Source organism: Balaenoptera musculus, chromosome 16, assembly GCF_009873245.2.
Source record: "Balaenoptera musculus isolate JJ_BM4_2016_0621 chromosome 16, mBalMus1.pri.v3, whole genome shotgun sequence".
Taxonomy (NCBI): Eukaryota; Metazoa; Chordata; class Mammalia; order Artiodactyla; family Balaenopteridae; genus Balaenoptera; species Balaenoptera musculus.
Window position 1 is genome coordinate 52,234,516 of NC_045800.1, and position 24,826 is coordinate 52,259,341.

General features: G+C 35.9%; 1 protein-coding gene across 7 annotated transcripts in view; it reads right to left on the reverse strand.

Annotated features, from left to right (window-relative positions):
* The window catches only part of CCSER2 (coiled-coil serine rich protein 2), a 154,251-nt gene that overhangs the window by 97,088 nt on the left and 32,337 nt on the right, over window positions 1-24,826 (reverse strand). For 5 of the 7 annotated variants that reach the window (XR_005016766.1, XM_036828095.1, XM_036828100.1 and 2 more), the window contains 2 exons: window positions 19,865-21,320; window positions 18,532-18,734 (listed from right to left, as the gene is read on the reverse strand). Coding sequence is in view for 6 of the 7 variants with exons in the window: in XM_036828095.1 (XP_036683990.1) it covers window positions 18,532-18,734; window positions 19,865-21,281 (1,620 nt within the window). In the remaining variant the exon portion in view is untranslated. Of the gene's footprint in view, window positions 1-18,531; window positions 18,735-19,864; window positions 21,321-23,651; window positions 23,706-24,826 lie in introns of all 7 variants that reach the window. The other 2 variants (XM_036828097.1, XM_036828101.1) reach the window with 2 other exon arrangements.

Here is a 24,826-nt window from a genome sequence, read left to right on the forward strand (position 1 = left end):
TACCCAAGGCAATCTACAGATTGAATGCAACCCCTATCAAAATAGCAATGGCGCTTTTCATAGAACTAGAAGAAATAATTCTAAAATTTGTGTGGAAACACAAAAGACCCTGAATCTTCATGACTTTGCATTTGGCAATAAATTCTTAGGTATGACATCAAAAGCAGAAGTAATAAAAGAAAAAATTAAATTAGATTCATCAAAATTAAAAACTTTTGTACATCAAAGGACATTATCAATAAAGTGAAAAGACAACCTACAGAATGAAAGAAAATATTTGCAAATCATATCTAATAAGACTCTAGTATCCAGGATACATAAAACCACAAATAATCCAATTTTTTAAATGGGCAAAGGACTTACATAGACTTTATCTGAAGAAGATATACAAATATCCAACAAGCACATGAAAAGATGCTCAACATTATTATTCATTTGGGAAATGTAAATCAAAACCACAACGGAATACCACTTAATATCCAGTAGGTTGACTATAAAAAAAAAAAAACAATGGTAAACAAGTGTCATCAAGTATGTAGAAAAACTGGAAGACTTATACATTGCTGGTGGGAATGTAAAATGATTCAGCTGCAATTGAAAAAAAAAAAACAGTTCAGCAGCTATTCAAAAAGTTAAACACAGAATTACTACATAATCCAGCAATTTCACTCCAAGGTATATACATCTCAAAAATTTAAAGCAGGTACTCAAACAAACACGTGTACATGCATGTTCATAGCAGCACTATTCACAACAGCAAAAAGGTAGAAACTGCCCATATGTCCTATGTCCATTAATGGATGAATGGAATGTACATATGATGGACAATTATTCAGCTTTAAAAAGGAATGGACTCCTGATACATGCTACAAAAATGTGGAAGAACCACAAAAACATTATGGTAAGTAAAAGATCTGGGCACAAAAGGTCACATGTTGTATGATTCCACATATGAAATATCCAAAATAGGTAAATTCATACAGACAGAGAGCAGATTGATGGTTTCCAGAGGCTGGGGAGGGGTGAATGGAGAGTAACTACTTAAATGAGTACAAAGTTTACTTAGGGGTGATGAAATGTTTTGGAACTAGACAGAGGTAGTGGTTGCACAATATTGCAAATATACAAAATGCCACTGAAATGTCTGCTTTAAAATGGTTAATTTTATGTTGAATGAAATTTCACTCAAGAATAAAAAAGAGCTTTTGAAAATTAAAAAATATTGCTCAAATTTCTAAGAAAATTAATTGTACATCTAACCTTTGATCCAATATCACCATTCTATATATCTATCCCCAAAATACAAAAAGACAAGGCTATTTATTAAAGAACTAGTTGTAATAGCAAAAGCATAATATATATGTTTAGAAGCTGAGGGGTGGTAAATATATTCATATTTGCTTACTTTTTCTAAAAAAAAATATAATAAAAAATTAATTTAAAACTTTTAAACAAATATCTGTATTTTCATACTCCTTCCCCTGCCTTAGCCTCTATAATATGCTATTCTTATGTAATATGAATGTTATTTGGGTGTTTGTGTTATTTCCAATATTCTACTATCGCAAATAATGCTTAAACAAATCCCTAAAAATCAAAAGTAAAATAATATACACAAACCTGTGTATCAAGTTCATGGAATAACCACTCAGAAAGAAACTACTTCAAATAGAAAAAAAAAGAAAGAAAGAAAGAAAAAAAATCCTCAAGCTGTTTTCAAGAATTATATTGTTGGTGGTGGAATTATTGGGTTGGCCAAAAAGTTCGTTCGGGTTTTTCCATAACATCTTACAGAAAATTACAATATTATTCTCAGACCTTCATAGGACAGTAATCCCATCAACTTTGCATTCCTAACAGTAGCCTTTATTAAAATTTCACCAAACAGTTTTGCTTCACAATACTAGATAGGGCATAATATCCTTTTCCATAAAACATTCAGCTAAGAAGACCAACTACTTCACATAAAGCCTGTTTAAACTTTCACTTGAACTTTCATCTTAATCCCATCAACCAATGCATTACTATTTTCTCTCAGTCTAAAAGTGGCCACAGTTAAGACATGTTCATCAACATGTTTTGATACCAAAGTACATGGGGTCTGTGTCAAGGAGTCCCAGAAATGTCTCTTCTACACCTGGTGACCATTTTACCCACTCACATACATTAAGGCCTTAGGTCCCCAGAGGGGAAGAGTTAAGAGCCAAGGGACCCTATCCCTTCTGTCAATATTCATTTTGACTAATCTAGCAGACCATTGTCCCAGGTGATTCCAGGTCAGGTTTCCCAATTTTATCTTTGCCTTTAAGCTTTTAAAATTCCTCCAAACTGGGATAAATGGAGTGGTATTGTTGAGGCCCCTTTAAAGTTGTAGAACAAGCATTAGCTCCCATTGGTACACTCAATCTTCAACACTGCTGCATTAACACCTTTGTCTTAACCTCATCAATGTCCAATATATTCACTCCATTTCTCATAAACATCGACCCCTGATGGGACGAATCCCTTGGCTCTCCCCTTCTGTTTTCCTCCCTTTTCTTGTTAATGACTTTTTTTTTTTCATCTTTAACATCGATAAGGGAAACTGAGACAACAAATCTAATAACGTTTCTCAGCTGCTTGGTTTTACAACAGTATTGTTTCATGAGGTGCCCATGTAAAAGGGGCCCTCTTAATCACAAGAGTTACCATGACCTGGTTACGGGGCATATTCAGTAGATAAATAACCCAGTCATCATCAAGTCAATCCAGCATGGCTTGCTATGAAGTGCACAGACTCTTCATCTGTGGTGTTCCACTTGGCATTTATAGAAGAAATACAGTCTCTCTTCTCAGATAAACCGACTTTACAGCAAGTTTTATCCAGTTCGCCAGGCTACCCACTCCCTCAGGTAACCTACTATGGACAGCCATCTGTGATTGTTCTACAGTGAGCTGTGGGTCCTATATCAACCCAACATTCTCTTCCACTCTGTAGCGCTCAAAACCAAAGATACTACCCCTAAATTAGTCACTCTCACAATCCATTTTACTAAAAGTTCTTCAGGAAGTTGATGACACAGGTCCACAAAATAAGACTACTCCTTGGCACTATAACCCCTGGTTTCAGTAGTTTCTTGGTTTTTCCCTCTCCCTAACTGGACCACCTTCCTGGTAACCAGAGTTCATAACAGTACTGCCTTTTGTCCTAGAATAATCTCTCCCATTAGGGGTGGCTTTAAAGCTATTGGTTGTAGATCAGACTGACTGAAATCTAAGCTAGGCCCTGCATCAGGATCAGCCCCAGCACTCTATGTTACTTTCACTTTAGCTATTACAAGTAACAGTAGCCAACACATTATATATTTAGTTTGTTTCTTATTATTCTGCATTTCCTTCTGTAACCTGTGAGCCACCTCATTGGGGATTGTGTCTCCCACCATTTCTAAATTCTATTCCACAACTTCTGCCTTTAGTAATGGATCACAGCACAGCTGCAGTTTCATATCATGAGTGACTAGATAGCCATCCAAGAATCAAAATTTCTTCATCCCCAGGCCTTCCATCCTTTCTCTTCCCACATGCTTCAGTGAGGCAGGGTTATCTAGCATATTCCACTTTTTCTGACACCAACTACAAGGACTTTTGACACTAATGATCCAGAGTTAGGACAAACTTCACAGGTTAAGGGCACAGTCTTCCACAAGACTGACATTAATTCAGACACCACTGGCCAAAAAAGCTCAGGCGTTCCCAGGCCCTGTATGTCCTACTAACTGCCTACAAATGCAGAGGTTCCCATGACTCCCTCAGGTTATTCACTAGAACAACTCACAGAACTCAGGAAAGCAATATAGTTTATGATAAGCTGTATTATAGCCAAAATGGTATAAATCATGACAAACCAAAAGAAGAGACACACAAGGCAAAGTTTAAGATGGTCCCAAACGCGAAGCCTCTGTGTTCTCTCCCCATGGAGTCAGAACAGGTCACCTCCTTGGCACACGGATAAGCAACATATGCAGAGAGTATGGTTAACTAGGGATGTTCACCTGAGATTCAGTGTCAAGAGTTTTTATAGTAGTTTCATTACGAAAGCATGCATGGTTGAATCATTGGCCACATGACTGAACTCAATGCCCAGCCCACTTCCCTTGCTCCCCAGAGATCAGACTAATAGCAGAGGGCTCAACACCCCAACCTTCGAATCACATGTTTGGTTTTTCTTGCATGGCCTACCCTGACCCTGAGTCGCCCTGTTAGCATAAACTATTAGGGCCCACAGTGAACAAAAACACTCCTATCATTTGGGAAATTCCAAAGATGTAGAGGCTCCCACGCAGGAACTAGGAACAAAAGCCAGCTGAATTCTTCGTTATACAACACAAGACTTACTATAAGACATAACAAGACAGTAATCAAGACAGAATGTGACTGGCAAAAGAACAGACATGTAGATCAACAAAAAAGAACAGAGAGCTCAAAAGGAGACCCACACAAATACACTCAACTCATTCTGACAAAAGAGCAACAGCAACTTAATGCAGATAGTCTTCTCAACAAATAGTGCTGGAATTCTTAGACAAAGTTTATGCAAAAAAATTAACTCAAACATAGGTGTTACACAAAAATTAACTCAATATGGATCACAGACCAAAATGTAAAATACAATACTATAAAACTTCTTGAAGTAAACAAAGTAGAAAAACTCCATGACCTTGATCTGTGAAAGAAAAAATTAAGTTGGAATTTATTAAAATGTTTGGTCTGTAAAGGACACTTTTTTTTTTAACATCTTTATTGGAGTATAATTGCTTTACAATGGTGTGTTAGTTTCTGCTTTATAACAAAGTGAATCAGCTATACATATACATATATCCCCATATCTCCTCCCTCTTGCATCTCCCTCCCACTCTCCCTATCTCACCCCTCTAGGTGGACACAAAGCACCAAGCTGATCTCCCTGTGCTATGTGGCTGCTTCCCACTAGCTATCTATTTTACATTTGGTAGTGGATATGTGTGAAGGACACTTTTAAGAGAATGAAAAGACAAGGCACAGGCTGGGAAACACATGCAAAACACTCATCTGATAAAAGACATATCCAAAATATACAAAGAACTCTTAAAACTCAACAGTAAGAAATGAATTTTAAAATGGGCAAAAGATCCAAACTGACACTTAAAGATATACAGATGACAAGCATATGAAAAGATACTCAACATCATTTGTCATTAGGGAATTATAAATATAAAACAATAACAGGATACCACTATACACCTATTAGAATGCCTAAACCACAAAGCACTGACAATACCAATTGCTGGTGAGGACAGAGGACCTAGAACTCTCACTCACTGCCAGTGGAAATGCAAAATGGTACAGCTACTTTGCAAAACAGTTTGGCAGTTTCTCATAAGGCTAAACAGTCTCACCACGTGATTGAGCATTTGCACTCTTTGGTATTTTCCCAAATGAGTTGAAAACACATGTCCACATAAATATCTGCATGTGAATATTTATAGCAGCTTTATTCATAATGGCCAAAAATGAAGCAACCAACATGTCCTTTGATAGCTGAATGGATAAACAAACTGTGGTACAATGCAATATTATTCATCAATAAAAAGAAATGAGGTAGCAAGCCACAGAAAGGCCCAGATGTATCTTAAATTCATATTGCTAAATGAAAGAAACCAATATGAAAAAGCTATGTGCTGTATGATTTCAATTATATGACATTCTTAAAAAGACAAAATTATAGAGATGGTCTATACATTAGTGTTTGCAAGGGGTTCACTGCAGGGAGGGATAAACATAAAATATAGGGGACATTTTCTGGATGGTGAAACTATTCTTTATGATACAAGACATTAAGCATTTGTCAAAATTCAATGATCTTTATAGCACAAAGAGTAAATCTTAATCATGCTTTTTTTTTTTTAAGTTTATGAAACAACCTCACTGAAGGAGGTGAGGGGAATAAAGCACTGTCCAAAGTAACTGTGGAAATGAACGGAGTCTGCAAGACTAAAGGCAAAGGAATTCTATATAAACACCTTACTTTCATTGATAAAGGTGTTTCCTATGGGGGTACAAATTAACAGTTCTGAAGTGACTAATCATTTAGGTTAGAACAGCAACTTCAACAACTCCTAAAATTCATAAAAGGCATTTAACTTCTCAGTCTCAGTGTCCTCATTAACCATAACTAGTTTTAATAACTATCTGATCCAACTCACAGAATTCAGTATTTTCTTCATAAATATTACTAACTATGCATCTACTCTATGCCAGGTCCTATGCTAGGTAAAAGGGACTTGGTAGTGAACTAATTACTCTTTTTTTTTTTAACAAACTACTTTTTTTTAATTCATTTTTATTGGAGTATAGTTGATTTATAATGTTGTGTTAGTTTCTGCTGTACAGCAAAGTGAATCAGTTATACATATACATATATCCACTCTTTTTTAGATTCGTTTCCCATATAGGTTATTACAGAGTATCGACTAGAGTTCCCTGTGCTATACAGTAGGTTTTTATTAGTTATTTTACATATAGTAGTGTACATATGTCAATCCCAATCTCCCAATTTACCCCTCCCCCGCCTTTTCTCCCTTGGTAACCATAAGACAAACTACTTTTAAATTCACTAACTTTTTCTCTGAAACACAGGCTTTGACCCAGAAGGAGTTTAGACAGTCCAATAATTCCATTTTTATGAAAAAAGAAAAAATGCTCAGAAAAAAATACTCTACTCATGGTTCCAGTACATAGACAGGAAGTGTGTATAAAGATCTGAAATATAGATATTGATATAATATTTAAATTATATCTGTCTTATTCTAAAATCTGATTTGTAAACATCACCTGTCTTTCTGATTTGAGATACAAGATTTTTCTTCCTTTCCACTTTATTAATTCCACAGCTTCATCTCTAATTACTCTCTACTTCACACTTTATACTATTAGTGTGCAGATATTCCTCTCATACATCTCGATTTTGTGATCTCTCCAGGTCACTGTACATGCTATTCTTTATGCCTAAAATGCTCACCCTCCCTTTTCCTTGACCAGTTGGTCAACTTTGTATCCATTTTTCAAAACTCAACTCAGATGTCACTTCCTCTTAGTATATCATGCACATGCTAACACAGCATGCATGATATCACTTAAAAATTATACTATGATTATCTATTTATATTTGCCTATCATACTAGATTTTGAATTCATAAAGGACAAAGACAGCCTTATGCATATTCAGTAACTTCAGCACTTAACAGTGTGCCTGAGATGTACCAGAAGCTCAATAATTACTGAATTGAACTTCATATTAAACAGATTTAATCTACAAGAAACAATACAGAATGAAGTATTATGTTTAAAGGGTCACAACAACCATGTGTGATAAATTTAAACTTTGTTTTTAAACCTAAAAGTTACATTAACAGGCCAAAAAAGAAGCTATGCTAGTAATTAAATGGACATGGGAGATTCACTAGTCTAGCTAAAAAAAAGGAAATTAAGAAAAATTTAGTTTCCTCATCTCATTCCTTCCCCTTATCTGTAAAATAGTTAAATGAGTTGGATTAGATCCCTTCTATGCATTCAAGTTCTGTATTCTATATCAGAGCATACTGAAAATATTAATGTCAGTTTGAGATTTTCATTTACCTATATTAGGACAGTCTCAACTTTCTGTAAGCTGTCCCTCCACTATCACACCTATGCTTATGTCACATTTTTAGTTACTTGCAACTTGCTATTATGACACGTGGTACCTTAGAAACTTACTTTGTAAATAGGTTATGTCACAATGTGTATGGAAAAATACTGAATAATATTAAACATTATATTTAGTTTAAGGGTTTCCATTTATTTTGAATTAAATGGCATGTCATCATGGCACCCATTTCAACAAGTATATATTGAGTCTTTATTTAGTGCCAGAAACCTAAAAGAGTGAGGAGAGAGAGAAATATCAACTATATTCAAGACATGTAGTAGGAACTGGAGATTAAAAGCAACTAGACAGACCTGTATAAAGTGAGAACAGACCATGGAGAGCCAGTCAAGGGTTTACATTTGACATTATAAGGAATGGGAAAATCATCAGGAAAATAACAAGTCAAACTGACAATTTAGGATGATTCTGGCAGAATGAATGAGAGCAACAGTACTAATCATAACTTCTAAACAGGAGGAGGTGACACTTTTCTCCCCTACCATCAATGAGTAACTGAATTTCATCAGCTGTACCGTCTAAACCCGTTTTCAAGATTGCTGACCCCACTACATCTTCACTCTGCCGTCACTTTAGCCCAAGCCACTACCACCCCTCACTTGAGTGACAGCTTCCAGCATACTTTCTCTCTCTCTTCTAACTCAATTTTTTTTTCTATTTATTTATTTATTTATATTTTTGGCTGTGTGTGGGCTCTCTCTAGTTGTGGCTACTCTTTGTTGCGGTGCGCGGGCCTCCCATTGCAGTGGCCTCTCCTGTTGTGGAGCACGGGCTCCAGGCACACAGGCCTCAGCAGTTGCGGCATGTGGGCTCAGCAGTTGCGGTCTGCGGGCTCCAGAGCACAGGCCCAGCAGCTGCGGCGCATGGGCCCAGGTGCTCCGTGGCATGTGGGACCTTCCCGGACCAGGGCTCGAACCCGTGTCCCCTGCATTGGCAGACGGATTCTTAACCACTGCGCCACCAGGGAAGCCCCTTAATTCAATCTTTATACAGAGCGTTTTTAAAATGTGAATCAAATTATGTCCCTTTCCAGCTTAAAATCCTCCAGCAGCTCCCCTTCAGTTTTTAGGATAAAGATTCAAACCCTTTGTGCTCCATAAAAGCTCGATACTAATAGCCTCCTCTCTCCTGCCACTCCTCCCCTCTGTGTCAGTGCTCAGGCCATACTGGCCTTCTCATATTTCCGCAAACACTCCATGATCCCTTCCTACTTCAAGGCATTTCCATATCCCATTTACTAAAACACCTGACATTCTTCCAATTACACATACCCTTTTTACCTACTGTATCCCTGGGCCAACTAAGCCTAAACATCATTTCCTGAAAAAGCCTTACCTTACACTCACACCAGACCAGGTTTTCCAATAATACACTTTCACACTTTGTAATTCTCCTTTGTAGCACTTTCTCCACTTATCGATTGAAGATAATTAATGAGTTAGCTAAATATTTCAACTACATTTGCCTTAATAGAATATAAGTACAAAAACAGATCCTACAGCTGTCTTGATCACTGTATCCTCAGTGCTCTGCACATGATGGTCACTCAAATATGTTAAATGGATTGATGGATACCTTCCACTGGGGGTCAGAGGAAGAACGGCGTAGCAATGACAACAAAGAGAAAACTAAATGCCTAAAAATTTTCCATAGATTTTTATTTGGTTTAAAAAGTTAATTTCTGAATCTTTAAAATTATCTGCAGTGTTCTAATGTAGGGGTCAGCAAACGTCTTCTCAAAGCCCAGATAGTAAATATTTAGGTTTGTGTGCAATAGTCTCTGTTGTTAACTACTCAATACTGCCACAGTAGCAGAAAGCAGCCACAGACTACGTGTAAATTAAACTTTACATATACGTAAATTTACTTACAAAAATGGGTGGGCAGCCTCAAGGCTGTAGCTTGCTGGTCCCTGTAAATATACCCCAAAGAAACAGGAAACAAATTAAAGCCAAATAAAACTAAATATGAAAAATAAAAACCAAATTTGATATTCTAGTATTCCTCTGCTACATTTCTAGACCACAGGAAATTCCAAAATTCAGTGCAAAAAAACCTATGAGAGTCCTATTCCCACGTAAATTACTGCTAAGAATATTATGATATTCAGCATACATTTAAGTCTCAATAAAGTCTAGCAACATCAGTCACGAAGGTAGAAACCCAAATCTAGCCAGCTGTTCCCTTAGTAAAACACAGGTAAAAAAATTTGTAATAAAATGTGTTAGCATCATGAGGCATAACTACTTACTGATGTGTCAAAAGCATTCAAGCAAGAATTTGAATCTACATTTCAAAGTAAAACACGTTCTATTTAAATGATAAGGTTAAACCTGCCTACTACGTGAACATAAGTCAAGGCTGATAAAATAGAAAAATAAAGCTAGACACTTTCAGGGAAAATCTGGTTCAACCACTTCTTTAGCCTTCCATAAAAATCCTTCCAAAAATAAAAGCACTCTATGTGATGATTTAAAATTATCAATCCCTAAATATATCAGTGTTAGGAAATCAGTCATTGTGACATTGTAATTCAATTCCTCTGCAATGAGAGCTCTTATATTGGTCACAGCACCACAGCAAAGAGGGTTGTGATTCGGTGTACAACGGTGGAAAATGTTTTTGCCTCTAATTGTTCACATACAATATGATTCGGACAATATTTACTAACAAAAAAAAATGCTGTATTTCATGTTCAAAAAAGTTAAATGTCGACTAAAAGTTTCCTGAGTTTTAAAATGCTCAGTTATCCTGAGTAGATATAAGGCTGAAAAACAAGAATACAGGACTGAGAGTACAACAGTCAGCAAGCTAGTTTCCAACCTATCAATATCAGTTCACTCAACGCATCTAAACTCATCCAAATCTGAAGCAAGAGTTAGTAACTGGTCCATAGCTACTTCAAAGGATTATTATAAAAATATAAAAGATGATAAATTAAAAATATACTTACTGCAGCGAACAAAGATAACTTCTAATCAGTACCTATGTCAGAGTCCTCAAGACCACTCCCAGGTTAGATGGTTCACAAGAAGGACTCATAGGACTCAGCAGTCATAGATATTCACAGCTAAGATTTGTTCCAGCACAAAGACACGAAACAAAATAAAAAAAGGAAAAGGCACATGGGACGAAGTTGAAGAAACGAAGGCACATGGGACGAAGTTGAAGAAACGAAGTATAAGCTTCCAAGAGTCCTCTCCCAGTGGAATCGCAGCGTATGCTTAATTCCTCCAGCAACAAGTTGTAACAACACGTGAAAAGTGTTGTCTATTACAGACGTTCCTAAGAAATTCGGTTGTTTTTATTGAGGGCTGGTGACATGGGCACCCTCTGCCTAGGACATACCAAAACTCCAGAACCCCAGAAGGAAAGCAGGTACACAGAATAAACCACATGCACAGTTGAGGCACAGTGAACCACTCTTTATCACTTAGGGAAAGTTTCGTATCACAGTAAGGGAACTGTTTACCAGCAAAGGGCCAGCTAAGGATAGGCAATCTCAGGCCTGCTATGTTAAGTCTTTTTTGCACAGCAAGTATATTATGAAAGAATATTACTGAGGGTAAATTATTATGCCTCATACCAACTTCAGATGGATTAAAGTCTTAAATGTAAACAAATGAAGACAACAGAAAAATAATAAATAGCTAACATTTGTTGAGCTCTTGCTATTTCCCTGGCATTAAGGATTTTATATGTATGGCCTTACTTAAGGTTCACTGCAATTCCAGGGGGTAGTCCGAGATGATACTCAAAATACTCAACAACCATTATCACATGGCTGTTAAAACATTCAGGCATGTACTTCCTAATATCAGCCCTGGAGATATGTACTGTTATTATCTCCATTTTATTAAAAAAAAAAAAAAAAAAAAAGGAACAGAATCCAAAGATATACAACTAGTACATGACAGTGATGGATGGGATTTTTAATCTAGCTTGTCTCAGAGCCCTGGCTTTTGTCTTTATCATACACACACACACACACACACACACATACACACACACACACACACACACAGTAAAAACCATAAAGAAAAACATTACTAAATTTAATTACATGAAAATGTAAAACTATACATGGTAAAGGCAACAAAAAAAGTTAGAAGGGGCTTCCCTGGTGGCGCAGTGGTTGAGAATCTGCCTGCCAATGCAGGGGACACGGGTTCGAGCCCTGGTCTGGGAAGATCCCACATGCCGCAGAGCAACTGGGCCCGTGAGCCACAACTACTGAGCCTGTGCGTCTGGAGCCTGTGCTCCGCAACAAGAGAGGCCGCGATAGTGAGAGGTCCGCGCACCGCGATGAAGAGTGGCCCCCGCGTGCCGCAACTAGAGAAAGCCCTCGCACAGAAACGAGACCCAACACAGCCAAAAATAAATAATAAATAAATTAATTAATTTAAAAAAAAAGTTAGAAGCCAATGGCTGAGAGAAGATATTTGTGACACATTTAACAAGAATTAAATTCAGACCACACAAGAAACTTTTTCTTATCAAGAAGAAAAAGACAAACAACTCAGTAGAAAAATCAGTAAATAAGTAATACACAGAAAAGGAAACCAAACAACCAGTAAATATATGAGAAAATTATAAAATTAATAGTGATGTAGATGCAAATTAAAATGAGTATCATTTCACACTCAACAGACTGGCTAAAATTTTAAAGTCAGATAATAGCAAGTGGGCTAAGATAAGGAGCAAGAGAAATTTCCATTCACTGCTGCAAAGTATAAATTAGTAGAACCATTTTAGGAAGATATTTGGCAGCATCTGGTAAAGCTGAATATCCATAGATCCTCTGATTCAGTAATGCTATCCCTAGGTTTATATCCTAGAGAAATCCTGACGTATATGATCAAAGAAACATGAGTAAGAATGTTCACTGCTGCACTGTCTTGATATTACTAGTGAGGAATAACTTGACTGTCCATTAGCAGAGCAACAGAGAGCAAAAAAAATGGTATAGTTAAATGATATTATACAGTAGTAAAAATAAATGAAATAGACCTATAATATAAATACACATGTACCGCAAAGACATAAAACTGAGTAAAAAGAAAAAAATCACAGAACATCATGTATCACTTATATAAGTTGTAAAACAGACATACAAAACGATATCATGTATTATCCACAGATACATAAATGCATTAAAGGTTAAAAAAAAAAGATGGCCTATACAACATGGTTTAGAAATCATTGTTTTAAAGTAAGACACATTAGAAGAAACTCATTTTTATATTTGCTACTAGGGTGCTAATGAATGAATTAGCAGGAATCAGGAATCAGGAATGAAAAAGTGAACATCACTACAAGACCATAAGGATGTTTAAAAAAAAATAAGATAATCCTGAACAACCTTCACCAACAAATGACATCTTAGATGAAATGGACAAGTTCTCAAAACCAACACAAGAAGAAATATATATATAAACCTTAATGGGCCAACATCTATTTTAAAAATTAAATCTGTTCTTAAAGTTCTTTTCACAAAGAAAACTCCAGGTCCAAAAGGTTTCATTGGTGAATTCTTTTAAACATTTAAGGAAGAAGCCACATGAATTGTACATAAACTCTTCAAAGGAAAAAAAAAAAAAGTAACACTTTTCAACCCATTTATAAAGCCAACATAACCCTGATACCAGAACACCACAAGAATACCCCCTCCCCCGCAAAAAAAGAGGAAAATTACAAAGCGATCTTGCTCATGAACATAAATGCAAAAAAAAATGAACATAAATACATATTCAATATTAGGAAATCAAGTTAACAACATTTATTATAAGAGGATAGTACATCACACTCAAGTGCCAAGTAAATCTATTCCAGGGATGGAAAGGTGGTTTAATATTTGAAAATCAATAAATACAATCTAGGGAATTCCCTGGCAGTCCAGTGGTTAGGACTCCACACTTCCACTGCAGGGGGCACGGGTTCAGTCCCCGGTCGGGGAACTAAGATCCTGCAAGTAGCACAGCACGGCCCAAAAAAAAAAGAAATGCAATCTACCACACTAACAGAAATAACAATAATAATTTAATCATTTCAATAGATGTAGAGAAAGTGTTTGATAAAAAAATTAACATTGACTCACAACAAAAATCCAGCAAATAAAGTAAAAGGGAACTTCTTTAATCTGATGAAAAATATCTACAATCCCCCCCCCCACACACATATGCATACACACAAATGTTAATGGTGAGCTATTAAAATTTTCCTAAAATTCTATCAGCATTTCAATTCAACATTATGTTGGAGGTTCTAACCAGTGCAATAAAGGGTGGGGTGGGAGGGGGATTTAGGAGGGATGTTGAGCCTTTGCAAATGGTATCATTGTATAGTATATGTAGAAACTCCAAAAACATTCACAGGCAAATTATCAAAACTAGTAAGTGGATTTACCAAGGTCACTGAAAAAACAGGTCAAAATATAAAAATCAAGTATTTTTATATATAAAAAACTCAGGAAATAAAATTTTTAAAGTGGTACCATTTATAGCAACCAAATCAAATATCTAAAAATAATGCAAATATGTATAAAATTTTACAGAAAAGTACAAAATATTAGCAATAAATATTTCTTAAAGTCCCAAATAAATGGAGGAACAGACCACACCCATAAAGTAGAAGACTCACTATAGTAAATACGTTATTTCTCCCCAGACTGATCTATAAATTCAATGCAATCCCATTCAAAATCCCTATAGGTTCTTTGCAGAAACTGACAAACTCATTCTAACATTTAAATAGATTACAAAAAGCCAACTAGGGAAACCTTGGAAAAGAACAAAACTAGAAGACTTACACTACCAGACGTCAATACTTATTTTAAAGCTACAACAATTAAAGCAGTGTAGCACTGACACAAGGATAAACAAAGAGACCAATGAACTAAAAGAGAGGCAAGAAATACATAGATACAGTTACTGACTTACGACAAAGAAAACCCTGCAGTAGAGTAGGAAAAATATGACTTTTCCAAAAAAAGAAAAAAAATTAATCTTGACCTCTACCTCATATCATGCACAAAAATAATTCCGAGATGGCTTGTAGACCTTAATAGGAAAGGTTAAAAAACAAAGCTTTTAAAAATAAACATTGGAATATACCTTCATAACTTTAGAGTAGACAAAAAATTCTCACAGTGCAAAAAGTGCTAATAATAAAGGAAAAATGTTAAATTGTTAAATTCTATTCATCAAAAGACACTATTAAAAGGTTTTTAAAGCAATCCATATATATAAAAATGTATACACATATGTGTATATGTGTGTGTATATATATAAAATTTATATCCAAAATATATAAACGATTTTTACAAACCAATTAAGAAAAAATACATAGACCCCAACAGAAGGCACTTCACAGAAGAGTATATACTAATGGCAAACAAGTAGTTACCACAAACCACAGGACAAAAATCTCAATGCAATACTATTATACCCCCACCAGAATAGCAAAAATGCAAAAAAAACAGACAACATAAAGTATAAACTAGAAAGTGGAATTTCTGGAATGCTTATTTACTACTAGTGAGAGTTTAAACTGATACAACCACTTAGGAAAACTGAAAGCATCTAAAGCTATAGACATAAGTATACCCTATAATCCAGCGATTCCTCTCCTGCATATTTTGTGAACAGAAATGCATAAATGTTCACCAAAAAACATGCTGCAAAATCTTCACAGCAGAAGCAGTAGCCCAAAACCAGATACAATCTAAATGTCAATCAACAGCAGAATAAAATAAATTACACTATATTCACACAATGGATTATTATGTAACAAGAAGAATGAGCAAACAACAACTAACAAATATGCATATAACATTTATTGGAAGAAGCCAGATATAAACAACATATGTCTATAATTTTACTCATATTGAATTCAGGAAAAGGTAAAACTAAGCTACAGCGATAGAAATCAGAACAGTGGTTGCTCCTGGGGTGGGGTAACAGAATGACTGAAGAGCACAAGAAATATTCTGGTGTGCAGGAAATATTCTATGTCATAAATGCGGATGATTGTTAAACAAGTACGCACATTTTCAAAATTCCCTATGCTATATGCAAAAGACTTGTACATTTTATTGTATTTAAATTATACCTCAACAAACCACTGTCAATATTTAAGCAAAAAAAAAAAAAAAAAATAGCCTAGATTCTAGACAAGTGCTATGCAAAGTAGTCCGTCTACAAACTGTTAGGACCTAGGACAAGATAAGGAGCTTGCACCAGACTGCATCAACACACTGCTTTCTTCAAAGAGAAAATCAGCTAAACTAAACAATGGATTTGAACTAAACTGTTAGTTGTGGACACAGCTGACTCACATTCTAGTGAAGGCTCCTAACCTCAACCTGGACCGGAATGAGCACTGTTGTAAAGAACAACCATAGTGGTGCTTGTGGGGAAGGACACAAGATTAGGAAATGTCTTTGGTGAGACAAAGGAGGCAATGGAGAGACAAAGGAAAATGAGAACAGACTAAAGTTCTTTTTGGGTAAGTTAGATATACTATTTTAGAAAAAGGAGAAAGAAGAAACAGAAAAAGTGAGATAATTTAAATAAAAATATAAGATAACAGAGTTAATTCCAAGTATATCAATAAATGCAAACATAAAGGACCAAACTCACCAGTTAAAAGCAAAAGACAGATTGTATTTTTTAAAAAATAATAACCTATTTGTTATATATCAAAAGAGCTGATAGTGAAAGGATAGAAAATATATAAATAAAACTGGTAAAATATACTAATTCTGAAAAAAAAGAGGCCTTAAGACAAAAAGCATATGAGGGTTAGAGAGGATCACTAAACAATGACTGGAAGTCCAATTCACCAAGGAAACAATTCTAAACAGGTACACATGTAACACAATTAATTTAAAATAGAAAAAGCAAACAGTTGATAGAATTTTAGAGCATAAATGGTAAATCCACTATCACAGTAGATCTTAAACACTCTTTTCAAATTTTACCATCAATTCTCCATCCTTTCTCAGACTACCTTCCTCTTAGATCCGAAGAGAACACACAGACACCATTCTGTTCCAAAGCACAGAATGAACACTTTTGTAGTCTCCCATCCCATATACACAAGCCAAATGATCAAGGAGGAAATTCATGGATCTTAGAGACTAATGGTCAATTCAGATGTGTACTGAACTCTTCCAGAGGCTATTTCATCATTTATGTTACAAGAACAGTGAACTGTCTGAAAAATGTCAGGTACTAGGTGGCTGACTGCTGCCATCTACTGGACACAATGGTCATTTCAACTTCAATCATATTCGCTTTAAAAGTCCTAGTAAGAGAGCAAGCACATAAGGCCCTAAACTGTAATCTTTTCTGAACTTCCTTTATCTAACGAAATAAGAGATGCTGCCTCTAAATTAAGTACATGTCCTCTCCATGTCTGTGCAATTTAACAAGCCTCTGGTAACAACGTTTACTTTTTTCCAAGTCACAGGTTTATATGAATAAACCTGTGAAAATTACATCACCTGAAGTCTACCTGGAATTTAATATATCCACAAAGACTACCAATTTTCCCATACAACTACTGGAAAACTGATTTTATATACTCAGTAACTACAGGGAATAACTTTAATTACACCAACTATACTTTACTCACATGGCATATAATCCATATTACTTGCAATTTTTCTTAAAATATGCATGTATAAATATATGGTAGGTCCTCTAGTGCTCATCCATATCTGGTGCCCTTGCCTACCAGGCACACAAGAAAATTACACTTCCTGCCCACTCAGTACATAAGATTAGTACCGGTCAGTATGTTGTGAGTAAAAGTGCCACATGCCATCTGCAGGCCACAGCAGTAACTGCATGTGTGAGACCCTCTGGCAGTATCGGCATGTGTGAGATCCTTGTTACCAGAGTGACAAAGGGTCTCAAAAGGCCATGGTGAAGCCCCAAGATCAAAGCAGCTTAGAACACTGAAGACAGTTGCCCTAGAGAGTTGTCTAGACCTACAATAGACATTTTAAGAGTAAAAAATAAACTTTTATTGTGTTAAGTCACTGAGAGTTGGCACTGAGAATGTTACCTCAGAACAGCTTAGCCCAGGATTTCTCATCAGCAGCACTATTTACATCTTGGGCTGGATACATCGTTGTTGTGGGTGCTATCCTGTGCATTACAGGATGTTAAGCAGCATCCCAGTGTCTACCCATTAGTTGCCAGCAGCATCCCTCAATGTAACAACCAAAAATGTCTCCAGACATTGCCTTCCCCTCCCCTACTGAGAACCACTAGCCTAGCTTAACCTGAACAGTACAGTGTGTCCATATGAATATATGTGTGTGTATTTATTTACATACAGCTGACCTTTGAACAACATGGGGTTAGAGGTGCTGACCCTCCGCACAGTCGAAAATCCACGTTTAACTTACAATCGGCACTCTATATATACGCTGTTCCTCCATACCCGCATTTCTGCATCCGCAAATTCAACCAACCACAGACTGTGTAGTATTGTAGTATTTTTACTATTGAAAAAGATTCACGTATAAGTGGACCCTCGTAGTTCGAACCCATGTTATTCAAGGGTCAACTATATTATGAATATGCGTGTATGAGAACATATTTAACTCGTGCTATATGATACAAATATATGCTTATGTATTAAGACCAGATGTTTTGTAGGCCCTTAAGAGATATGAATTCCCATTTCTCAAACTAGGAGAGTTAGTTCATAAACTTAAAAAATCCAATCAATATCCCAAGTCTCTCTATAGCAAAGTAAACAAAATGTTCCAAAATGGTATATAAATCCATACATACTATGCTGTTCATCTCAGAGGACTCATAGCTCCCAACTGGGTGGACATTTCCAATGGGCTCCAAGCCCTCTTCATCCCACATGTACGTTCCATCAGAGCTATCAGATGGAGAGAGTTCAAATGAAGAACCAGCTCTGTAATCTGTATCTGGTGAAATCAAGTTGTTTCCAGAAGCATGTTTTGAACATTCACTCCTGTCTTCAACTGATTTTTTAAAAGAGAGGGAAAAAAAAGTTATTAATTCACAAAAATATAATTCTCAGGTTCAAAAAATATAAGCTTTAATAATTTGATATAGCAAAAAAGTTGGCAAAAAAGTACTCATAACTAGCATCTTCTAAATCTAAACAATAAAAAAATCAAGATGCAAAATCTTAAAAATAACCTACTGAAATATTTCCCAATAAAGAAAATTCATTGAGCCATCTTTCACTTCTGCAATATTTCTAGACATGTACATAAAGCCTCATAGTCTTTGAATATTTCCTAAGATATTTATTTTTAAGCACTGCCCAGGAAACTCTTTACTCTGTGTATATCATTTAACCTTGCAGTTGACTCCTTATAAGGAAATAACTTGCTCCAGCAGTCACTCCTAACTAGAAGACCCTCAGACAGTCAAGGGTTTATGCACATCTCCAGGGATGGCCTAGTCCCTCAACCAGACTACATGCCTATACCCAAACCCTCAGTTTGTTCCTTTTTCAGGCCAGATGGGCACAGAGATGTATTTTCTCCAGTATTTAGCACCAGGATTACCAAGTATAAGAAGAAATGTTTAACAGGTGCTATCTCACTCTCCTCAATTAAAAAAATAAAGCTCCTCTGAAAGTTTAACTATTAAGTCTACTAAGCAAGAAATCTAAGTCTTCCTTTAAAAAAATGAAAATTGCCTAGGATAAAAAAATTCATTAGATTGGACATAACCTATATTAGTCCATTTACCCTTTGGTACAGCTTTACTCTTAACAAATAGTAGTGATCTACTACCCTAAAGGAAGAGATGGTTTAAAACAGGCTGCCACTGATTGGAGGAAGCAGGGAAAAAAAATAATTTTGAAGCAAGCAGGAATAAGCCTGTGTGTGACAAAGAAGAGCAAAGGTAAAATACCATAAGGGAATGAATGTTTTTATGGATGTTGTTTTAGCATGAAAAATAGAACAAGGGACAAAAGTCACAAGGAAAGTAAATGTTGCCCCATTCCAATTTTGTCTAGATCCATCCTTCCATGAAATTGTTAGTATCCTGGAATTAATCAGAAGATAATCTTAAGTGTAAATTCAGTTCTATTATCTAGGAGAAAGCAAAAAAAATTAAGGACATTAATATTTACCAGAGACACTTATATCTATCCACTCATCAGTTTTACTGAAGGATTTTTCATTTTCCTTGGGGGAATCAAATATATCCTTCGGTGGTACATTTTCACACTTTTCTTCTTTGAGAGAAATTTCCTCTGGAGTTACTCTAGTTCTGTTGGAATCTTCTATATCTATAAAATCATCACTGAAGTCTTCACTTAAATCATTCTTATCAGAAGATGACAGAGAAGACAATGAAATGTCATCCACATCATCACTCAGGTATCTAATTTTAGCATCATGCTTCATGGTCTGGTCATTTTCTGTTCTATAACTATCATTTTCAATTAGTTCTTGGTCCTTATCCTTAGCTCTGTCCTTAGCCACAAGTACAGCATCTTCCTCTATACATGTGTCAGCCAGTGAATTTTTATTACCATCAACTGTGATAGTCCCAGAAAATGGAGGTCGGCCAGATTTCAGTAGAGAGGGATGAACCATCCTATAACCCAATGTGGAAGTTACACCCGGGCCATTTGGTAAAGCCAACTTCTTTCCACCAGCAGCATAAGGCCTATTAAATCCATACCCTAAATGTTCATTCCCATTGAGTACTTCTGACTGCCGAGAATTTCTTGTTAGCATACTTGACCTCAGAGGCACTCTAATGGGTAGCTGTTGATTCTGATAAGGCTTTGTAAGATCTGCAGCTCTATTGAAGGAATGTGATCTGGTTATAGATGAAGGTGGAAGGAATGAATTCTGAATGGAATGTGAAAAACTCTGTGACCTAACCATTTTTTCACAAGCAAGAGATTTAATATTATCTAGGGATTGTGCTAAGCTTTCTCCAGAACTGCTTCTGGTGGCACAGGAGTTTGCTCTAGGCCTTTGTATGCTACCAGCTGATCGGTTTCCATAAAATCCATTCAACTGCGATTTTGGAGCACTGACTGAAGCATATGAAGTCCTTCCTAATAATGTGCCTTTGGTGAATTTACCCAAATTAGACGGTCCAGACAAAGACTTTTGGTTTAACTCTTCTGCAGATGACACAAACATAGTAGATGGCTTTGCTAACTTTGATGTGAGTAAAGAAATACTTTTCAAACCTCCCTTCATCCCATTTTTATCAAACATTCCTTGAGCAGGTGCATGTTTTTCAGGATCAATTTCTTTATCATGTGAACTCTGAGTACCGTTAGGCTCTTCAGGACTTTGTGCACTAAATTGGTATTTATTTGCCGTTCTCCAATTAAATGAATGGGACAATGAACAATCAGAGCCATTATTTTTGATGTAACTTTTGGCATTGCTACTCTTGGACGTTCCCAATAAATTAACAGGTTTTCCATTTGGAATTGGCTGCAGTGTACTTCTTACAGGTTTTGTTCCATACTTTGGCAACTTGGAACCCAAAAAAGTCTTGATTTGTGTTTTTTCTTCCATGAGCTATACGGTGCATTTGTTCTTAAAATTTGACAAAATCTGAGGAGACAAAAAAGCAGATTAAACATTTCTAAATAAGGATAATTACATGGATTATTACATAATATGAATGCATATTCTTAAATAATTAAATGCAGCAAAAACCAAAAGTTACCATAATTCCTACAGAACTCTTAATAAATACTGATTGCACTAATTAATAACTTTATGTTAGAAGAAAATAAACATTTTTGTAAACCCTTTTATTAACTTGGGCTATGGATGATGATATCAAAATCCAGAAATAATAAAATTAGAATATCAAATTTGTATTAAAAAATAACACTTCTACAGCACATCTTCCAATTTCCAATCCAAATTATTTCTTCCATTTTGGGTAATATTATTTCCTTTAAAAATAAAAACGTGGCTTTGGTTTTATTTTTAAGTGCATTTGATCTTATAAAAACTGGAATACATTTTAAAACTTTCATTATTAAAGTTACGGGAAGGATGTGGATAAAGAATCCAACAGTACCAAAAAAATTCTTCTGGCATCAAGGGCTGAAATATCAGCTGTCATTTTAAGCAAATATCTCAAAAGAATTTCTATCCAGTAATATAAACATACATTACAGTTAGTGCCAGGGTGAGAAGTATAATGACTTAATAACATTGATTAGTCCATTAATCTCAACCTCTCAAATTTATTTTTTTTAATATTTAGTTATTTGGTTGCACCGGGTCTTAGTCACAGCAAGCGGGCTCCTTAGTTGTGGCATGCGAACTCTTAGCTGCAGCATGCATGCGGGATCTACTTCCCTGACCAGGGATCGAACCCGGGACCCCTGCATAGGGAGCGTGAAGTCTTATCCATTGCACCACCAGGGAAGTCCCTCAAATTATTTTAAAGGTAATAAAAAACAACAAAAAGGTTCAATGAACACAAAAGAGCATAAAAATAGAAAGTGTCCTCTATTTGAGTAACTTAAATTATAATATGTCATCTGATGAGATTACAAAAATGAGATAAAAATATTAAAATGCCCTAACATTAACAAAAATATCATATGGTCACTATATGTTCATTGTGGTTATATAAAAATGTTGTAACACCACATACAAGAGCAAAATTCAAATAAAAGATAAACACATGCCTTAGGGTCACTGATTTTTTTTTTAATTATGTACCTTAAGACATTGTCTTCAACTTGTTGGTTTTATTTTTTCAATTAAAAAAAACTGATCCCAAATCATTCCTGACATTAAGAATTAGAGAGCTTCTAGAGTACATATGTGTTATTAATCATCTCAAAAGTAAATATTTAGAAAATCATACAGACTTTTAAGTAAAGATAGTGGGGTGAAACAGAATTACAGAACTTCCTATCCCCAATATCTAATAAAAGAGACAGACTAGGGCTTCCCTGGTGGCGCAGTGGTTGGGAATCTGCCTGCCAATGCAGGGAACAAGGGTTCAAGCCTTGGTCCGGAAGTTCCCATGTGCCACGGAGCGGCGAAGCTCATGCGCCACAACTGCTGAGCCTGCGCTCTAGAGCCCGCGAGCCACAACTACAGAAGCCCCGTGCCTAGAGCCCGTGTTCCTCAACAAGAGAAGCCACCGCAATGAGAAGCCCGTGCACCGAAACAAAGAGTAGCCCTCGCTCACCACAACTAGTGAAAGGCCGCGTGCAGACCCAAAGCAGCCAAAAATAAATGAAAAAAAAAGAGACAGACTATACATATGTGTGTGTGTGTGTCATTTTTCACCCAAAAATCCACCAGCTACAGTCAAACAAGAAAATGATTAAACTAAAAATCTTTAAACTTTAAAAAGTAGTGGCCAGAAAAAGATTCTGCACAGTGTGATCTGGCTCCTAGCCTGATTACACTGCCTAGAAGCAATAATGAGAAAAATTGGTGAGTTAATAAAACTTGAAAATTTTAATATATAAATATTTTACTATTTTAATAAATATCCTCTGGTTTGGATAGAAAGACCTGATTTGGCATGCCCTAGAAAAGTCCAGGAGAACATCTTCAGCACAGAAGCTTTAAAACCTAAGCCGAGACAGGCAGAGTGGCCACCAGAACCTGTTGACTTCCAAGGCATTCTTCTGAGTTAAGGAAAGGGTCTGAAGCCCCTAGAAATGTACTACATCCTCGGCAGGATGGACTAAGGCCAGTACAGGACACTTAACAAAATCTAAGGAGACAGGAGGAGCCTGGAGCCCCAGAAGAACTCTCCCCCCACCACCACCTTACATCCTTCAACTACAGAGAAGCAGACAGAGAATAAAACACAATGCTCAAAAGATGTATTGAGGGGGTACCGTAAAAGGAGGAGACAAAGTCACAGCTAAGATGAGGATGGCATCAAGGAGAACTCACCCATGTTATATCAGGGCAGATACAAAGTCTTGACTTCGCTATCCAAGTCTTTACCTAGCAAGATATAAAGAAAAGGCCATGCAACTGTATAAACAAGAGGGTGGAAGGAAGAGGAAAGAACAAACGAAGAACCTAGTCTGAAAGAAAACATAACACAGGAAAATAAGGAAATCCCCAGTGAGTTCTTTGTAACAGAAAACAACCTAATAAGCACATACATTTAATAAATCAAAAGCTCAAAGATAAAAAGACAAAACAGGTGAATTGAAAAGAAAAGCTATGGAGCTAAGAAAATCAATTAAGAACAATGAATTTGAAAAAAAAGCAAGAAAAAGAACCAAACACTGAAAATCAAACTAATGACAAGAAGAAAAATCATAAGATAACCTAAGTACTGAGGAGAAAAAAAGACAGAGATACCAAGGCAATCAGATAGAATAAGTAGGACAGAGACTAAACAGAAAGACAATTAGTATCCCTGAAGTAGAATAACTAAACAAATAGAAGAGAAAAAGCAGGTAGACATGATAGAAAATAGCCCTAAAATAAAGGTGAAGAAAATCTACAAAGGGAAAGGAAAAATACAATAAACCATAGATCCAAATACATATCTAAATTAAATTAATAAAACATCAAGGATAAAGAAATAATTCTCTGGGAATGCGATTGAAAAAAATCATTTTGTAAAGAAAATTTTAAGACTTTTAAATAAGCAAAAAAGATCCTTTTGATGAAATGTTGCAGCTTCTAGGGATAATTTAATCCTACAGGAATTGTCATTGGACTATTTTACAACTCTGTAAAGATAGAGGTTAACATATAGAAAACTAATGGTAAAGCACACAATTCTTGTCTACAGACATGCAAATAAATTCTGCCCATTTCAGTTGACTTCTCTCCACCATGATGGAAGAAGCCAGCTTTGCAAATTCACTTCAATATTCCTGATCTGTAAATGTACGTGTCCTTTGCATTCTCCCTTGAACCAGCTATAACATATCTCTGACTCCCTCATTAATGATGAGATAAATAAAACCTTTAACACGTTCATTTTATATCTGAATAGGAGTCATGATTTAATTCTCTTCTAAAATTTATCCTTAGTAGTTTTGGAAATTCCACCAAAATACCCAGTGGATTCACCTGACAGAGCTAGGTTACTTCTTTGCCAGAAT